Raw genomic sequence first — 7,002 nt, 5'->3', positions numbered from 1 at the left:
AATAACACCTCTTACAGAGAATGTTTTTTATACAAAAAGATAATAAATAATTTACTTCTTAACATGACAGACTTCCTGTACACCATTCAAATAAGCATTAACTTTGGTTTTCTGACATTGTAAGAAAATAACATTATTTTCCTAGTAGATGTTATTTATGTATAAAAGCAGATATGCAGGTCCAGTAGAAAATACAGAATTTTTGCTTGGCACAAGTTAATTGACTGCTAGGAGTTGGTATAAAAAGAGCCCAGACTTGGTATAAAAAGAGCCCAGACCTTTCTGAAAGGAAGTATTACTACATATCTTAAAAAATGCCAACACACATCCATTCAAGAATTGGATTGGTTGCTTTTTTGTACAAATAACCCATTTGGTCACACCACAGTGTGATGTATAAGATGACTGTATAAGCAAATGGGGGGGCCACCAGCTATGCAAAAGGATCTCTTTTTCTCTTTTTAGGATCAATATTTTGTTCAGTTATTCTTTAAATTGTATGAGTAATTCACAGTGAAAAGCATTGCAAGTTTTTGTTAAAAGGCAAAGTGTAAAGAAAATTACGAGCTTTCTTTCGCGGAACAATTCGCTATCCATCCAAAGCGTCCACTTCTACTACACTCTTTGCACGTTAGAGAATATACAGCCTGCTTCATGAGGAGGTTCTGATTGGTATATAAATCTCAGCTGATTAAAATCAATTTTTAATTGCTGAAATGCTAGCATCCTCTCACAAAGCTTCTGAACTCACTTAAAAGTCCAAAAATTGGAAATACTACCTTTCTGATGAGCTCGTCATGACCCACACATCTGATTGCTGAAGCTACTTTCTTGCTCACAAAGTGGCAACAAAGTGGATTGTAATGAGTAAACCATGGACTGTGCAAGCTGTTTTTATGAGATAAAGATCAGTGACCACAACTGAGGAGCATACTGTGGTACAGATACTAATCTTCAAGGCCTACAGTAGATTAATAGCTAAAACATCTAATAGAGGTGAATACTCATTTTTAGAAAAGATGAAAAGGCCAAACTAAAAAAAAGATGTTTTGATGTTTCTCACCCCTTGTTTATAGCCCTTCCTTTACCTAGTATTTTTAGAAATAGTGCACAAATTGGAAAATAGATTTCGTTTTTATAACGGAATATAAAATAACAAGACTGTTTTGCTATTAAGAAACAACGATATCTTTCCGGAAAATGAGAAAAAATTTTGAAAAGCTTAAATGGATTTTGATTAATAGATGGCAATATTAGGAAGAAGTACAGAAATAAGTAAAGCCCCTTCTTAAGCCTTAAAGCAGTATAAAACAGAGTGGAAATTCTTAAATGCACATTCTGGTTTTCTTCTACCTTTGAATAATTTATTCTTTTACCTCACATAATTTTTTTAAGCCAATAGCAACTGTGTTCAGGCCTCTAATGAATTTGCTTTTTCTTAAAATGTAACTTGGTCATAGTTTTGAAATAAAAAGGTATATGCACATCCAGGGATCTGCAATCCATTCAGGACTCCTAAGGTAGAAGAGCTAAGACTTCACTGTTAAAAAACGGATTTTGAAGGAGAATGGTTACCAAGAACCACATTTCATACACTTTTTGGTGACTCCTATTTGAGATTCATTGGTAGGTCATAAAAAATGAAAAAACTTGCATAAAATTTTATATTAAAAGCTAAAAGGGTTAAACAATATTTTCTTCATATTACATCTCCAATTAATATCCTTCAAGTAGACTATCTAAAAGTTTGCTTGGCAATAAATTATAAAAATATAAAGAAAGCCTGAAATATTAAGGCTATCACTAAGATAATAGCAGAGTGCTTGTCACTTCAGCAAGGATTATCTTTTATCATGATGGGAAAATTGCACTTTGTAAACATACCTTAGAAAGACCATTCTTTTCTGCTAAAATTCTCCAATAGGAGATGCTGCATTAAAATAGGACAAGGTTGTTCATTGCCTGACATACAATCACCATCAGGTTTCTGTCTGTCATGTTAATTATTGAACATTTTCATTCATTACTATGAACAGCTGGCACAGAGGAGTGGCCCACACTTAACTGGCCTTAGAAATGGTTTTCCAGAGGACTGCAGAAAAAGAAGAGCATTCTGGTAGACACAGGTGGGCTGAGTCTGCAATTCATGATACTTCAATGATGAACGCCGCTTGAGAGTTTCATTGACTGAATAAAACATTGTCCTCCTCGTATGCCAAAGCTGGCTCTTCCATGCTCTCCAGTAAAGTGTGACAGGTTTCGTACTCACGGTGTGGTAATGATGGTTCTTTGGCAACAGTAGACATCAACTCACTCCAGGTGATACTAGTATTTTTGAAAGCGTGCAATAGAAAAATGCCTATGATGATACTGCAGAATCCACTCAGGGTTCCAATGATATCACCCAGGTCCATACTACTCCACTCCTTGAACAGGATGATGGAGCATGTCACAACCGTTGTGGTGAAACACACATAATAAATAGGAGTCACTAGAGATGTATTGAACACGTCCAACGCTTTGTTGAGATAGTTGATCTGAGTGCTGACTGAGAGCATTAAGGTGCCCACCAAAACATAAACCAATGGATGTCGATAAACTGGCTTCTGCTCCAGCATTTGTTTAATGGCAATGCCCAGGCCTTTCACAGATGAGACAGAGAAGGCACCAATGAGTGAGCAAATTAAAATGTAGATCAGTATATTTGTCTGACCTCTCCTTGGAGCCACGATAAAAATCAGCACAAGGGCAACAACTGCTAGGAGAACAACAAACGTAACAAACGCTGTAAGAAAGAGGAAAGGGAAGAAGAGTAATGCGCATGAGAGAAAATACCAGACTACATCCAAGTACACATTAAGTTATCCAGTGTCCTGAACACTTCCCTGGGAACTGTAGCACAAGTTCATTGCAATTGCATACAGACCTGGATCTTGCAGCTTTCTTTCCATCTCATCTAGAGAGGTGACCTCCTCCTCCTCAGGGGCGTGAATAACCATGACTGTTGACCCCAAAATGCTCAGTACACAGCCGAGCTTTCCATGAATATTCAGCTTCTCATTTAAAAAATAGGATGACAATATAGCACTGTTTGGCAAAATATAAATAAAAGGTTCAGCTCCACCAGCCACACGAGACATTCAAAATCTTCCTGTGTAACATGACAGTAATTCAAAACCTCTTTTGAATTTGGATATATGGGAAACCAGCCTGAAACAATCAAATTTTAAGGAGTTTTGCAGGAAGATTGGTCAGGACCAAGAAGGTCAGGTCAGGTTTTAGGGGGCTTAGCAACCCTGATCCCTCCCCTCCAGGTTGTAAGGGGTCCAAATTGCTCAAGGAACTTCTCATTACCGATTGCCTGGGTCAGGGGTATGCACTTTCACACACCTGTAGATTGGCCACATAAGCTGTTATTTTCTTCCACAAATGGTTTAAAGCACTTCATTTGCCATTAGAACCAACACACACAAGTTTTGGAAACTGTTCCTCCTTATCCCTCCCCAGGCTCTCCCACCCAGGCAAAGTTTCTGCCTGGCTTGCCAGGACTCCCCCTAAAACACAGAGAAGGCACGTCTCCCCCTTCGAAGAGGACTGACCCCAGGCTCTCCAAGGGGTTTAAGATTTAACCTAAGGATAATAACATGGCCCAAATGAGCCCACCTCACAGGGCACACGATTAGCCAGCTAGAGCACAACCTTAGGCACAGACGCAGGCTTAACAGTGTGTGGACACGCTCACTAATAGTTTTTCAACCCACTGATCAAATTACAGCTATTTTTTCGCACAAGGGTAAGGAGCTCACTGACATGAAGTTCTCACGACCTCTCTGTTTCATGAAAATTGGAAAGATTGCTATCCACATCAAAGGAGAGGGCCTTAAAACTCAAGCTGTTTTGAGAAGCAGCAGCCAGGCAGCCAGCTAGTCTGCATCTACCTACATGCTGATCCCAGCACATCTGTAGGTGACAGTTACACTGGTTTTGCTATGACAGAACGGCTGCATTTTTAGCAGTTAGATTACGCAAGCATCTTTTTAAAAACAAACAAACAAACAAAAAATGTGGCCCAGGTTAGTTTTAAACACAATGGTTTGTATAGTACACTCGGGTCTTAAAAATAAGAGTTTCACATTTACAAGACAATAATTCCATTTTGCTAATAAATTATTTCCCAGGAAGCTTGTTATAAGCATAATCCATGTCTTTTCTGCTTCTGTAATAGCGATATTAATGTATGTGCTTAAGTACTTGGAAATTATTTCTTTCTTCATACATAGGAAATAATGAGTGTTTGAAGGGCATCATATTTCAAAAGAACCACAGATTTTAACTGTGGATATTAAAAAAGCTAAAATTTTCTTTGCCTTCTTTCCAGAAGGACTGGGAAAAGACCAAACAAACTCAAAATGCTTAGTAAGTGTGCCTTAATATGAAATTATGCTCCTATAGAAAAGAAATGTTTTTGAAAACATTCTAGTATTATGAAAATACATAATACTGTATTTTCTTGTAAAGTTTTGTCACAACTGAAGAACAGGATAAGACTTTTTAAGAAAGCTTCAGTTCTGTAGGAAGAGATAAATTACAGCCTTTTACCACTGTACATCAGCAGTATACCTGGTATATGCTGATAAGACATACTTTATACTACAGGTGGAAGGCTGTTGGGAAAGCATTATATTAGTCTTTGTAACAAGACTTCTCATTCTCTCTACCCAGAAAATTCAGTTGGAAATAAGTAAAGGATCTTTCCACCCAGGAACAAAAAGCATTTTTTGTCCATGTATTGCTTTTCAGTTTTCTTATTAAAATTCTCTACTTTCAGCCAAAGACAGTATTTTTCTCTCACGCAGTGAACGGCTCATTTGTCAAGGTTTGCTTCCAGTTTGTACTAACCTTATGAGAACACTCAGTGCACCCAAGGGGGTAACTAAGGTTGCAGGTGCAAAGGCATAGGCAGCAAAGTTTGCAGCTTCTCCTAATCCCACTGCAGAAGAAAGAACATTTGAACCAGGTTGAAGGGGGGTAATAAAAGGCATACTATTATAAATACTTTGTACGATAGCTACGATAGAAAAAAGATTTTTGTTTATATTTTCTACACTATATATGCAAATTTTCCTTTCAAAATTATCTAACTTCCTGTGGACATAATAAAGGCTGAAGAAAATTAAATACTTTTCCCCTAAGTACTCCTAGAAGCTGGAGAGATTCAATCCCATTGCTTTTTGACTGGATATTAAAGAAAAAGTTGTTATTCTGCAAAGAGCTCCAAAGAGCAAACACAGTATTTGAGAAATGGGATATCAGAACAGCTTCTGTCATAAAGGTGATTGCAAAGACATTTCTTTTAAGTGAGGGGAGTTAAAAATCAGGGAATAAATTTATTTAAAACAGTCTGCTTTATGTAGCATTTACATATAGGTTGAGAGGAAAGAAGTGACTTACTTGATAGCAATCCAGCCCACCAAAGCCATTCCTTCAAGTAAGAATATCCACCCTGTCCTGAAAGCAGAAAAAATAATCTCATCTTAGAAGAAAGAGATCACCTTATTATAATAAACAAAACCACAGCTTCATATTTGCATCTAGTCCCACAAAGTACTGAATGAGCATGTTATCTGGTTGTGACATGAAGAATATTTCGTTTGACTTTGACTGACATTTTTTATTAATCGCTGTACTACTATTTGACTTGGACTTCTGAAAAATGGTATTTGACTAAATACACATGGAGGGAAAGTTCCAAGCAAAAGTAAAATGTCCATGAAGATTGCTGATGAGCTTAAAAAGGCTTCAAAGTGCTTTCTCAGGTCAGATCCAATATATTCATACACAGTCAGCTGCATTTTGACTCTGCTTATACTTTAAATTGAGAGAAATTAGAAAGAAAAATGCCACTGCATGCTTTAATTTTTTTTTACATAGAACATAGTATATTGGACATTCAGTAAAACGTAGTATATTGAACATTCAGTAACACTTTTTTTTTTCCAAATAACCAAATTCTCTGAAAAAGTATATTGCAACAAACACAACAAACAAAAGACAAACTGCTGATGCTATGTATTTAAATCCCTGCAAAGGGAATTATGAAATTAGTCCAATGGCTTTTTTAAAAGCTCTCCACATTTTTCTAGCTCTTCATCTGTTGACTTTGATGGAAGAATAGTTGTACTAACTGTAGAAACTTTTGTAGTAAGTATTGCACTTTCTTTTTTTAAAAAATAACTAAATCTAGTTACCATTTTAAGACTTTCCATCTCAAATGAGGGAGGAAAAAAGATGGGAAAAGAGAGAGAAAGGCATTTTGAAGGGTAGGACAAAGGGAAAACTTTATTTGGTATTAACTGTTGTCAAGGAGGAAATATCACCAGCTCACTATATTTAATACCCACCACTGCCCCCATAGCCCTAAGAATTCTGAAATCTCAGTCCCTGTAATCACACCGTACTTCCATCCCTAGCCAAGACAGGACTTCTGATCACCATTAAAGGATGATGGTTTTGAACTACGATGGTTTTAAACGTGTGATCTGTGACTCGAACCTTGATTTTGCTGAGTTATAACAGAGGCGTTTGGGTCTCCAGCAGGAGCAAGGAGGGCACCACCGCTTACCAGCTCGGGGGACTCCTTTGTCTGCCAGTTTCAAAAGTCCTTTCTTCTTCAGTATGAAACTAGAACCAATAAAGATACTGGAACCTATCGCCAAAGCCAAGCCAACGTAGAGGCGATATTTGCTTCCAGCAGGCGCAGAAACGCTCCGGTTCATTTCATTGAGAGTCCCGTCCATAGAGGCAAGGAGAGAGGAGCGGGATTCAGACACATTGATGATCTGGCACCATGCTTGGCAGGAGTCATGACAAGCAAAAGAGAGCACAGCACCTGGGAGGAGAAAAAGGAGGACAAGTGATTAATGAACCAGGCACAGCTCTGAAGGAGCCCCATCCTTGCTCTGCTCACTCCTTTCCACATCTTCCCAGAGCAACTGTCATTTC

The 7,002-nt window shown here is 37.8% G+C and overlaps 1 protein-coding gene across 1 annotated transcript; it reads right to left on the bottom strand.

Annotated features, from left to right (window-relative positions):
- Positions 1-2,180: 2,180 nt before the first annotated feature.
- On the bottom strand, positions 2,181-6,797 carry NIPAL1 (NIPA like domain containing 1). Its single transcript, XM_072862242.1, has 5 exons — positions 6,623-6,797; positions 5,452-5,508; positions 4,900-4,990; positions 2,927-3,087; positions 2,181-2,785 (listed from the first exon to the last, which is right to left on the bottom strand). Exons 1-5 carry the CDS (start codon positions 6,795-6,797, stop codon positions 2,181-2,183), a joined length of 1,089 nt encoding a protein of 362 aa, XP_072718343.1.
- Between the last annotated feature and the right edge of the window lie 205 nt (positions 6,798-7,002).

Source organism: Ciconia boyciana, chromosome 5 (assembly GCF_034638445.1).
Source record: "Ciconia boyciana chromosome 5, ASM3463844v1, whole genome shotgun sequence".
Taxonomy (NCBI): domain Eukaryota; kingdom Metazoa; phylum Chordata; class Aves; order Ciconiiformes; family Ciconiidae; genus Ciconia; species Ciconia boyciana.
Note: the sequence above shows the minus strand (reverse complement) of the source record. Positions and strands in the feature narration are given on the sequence as shown.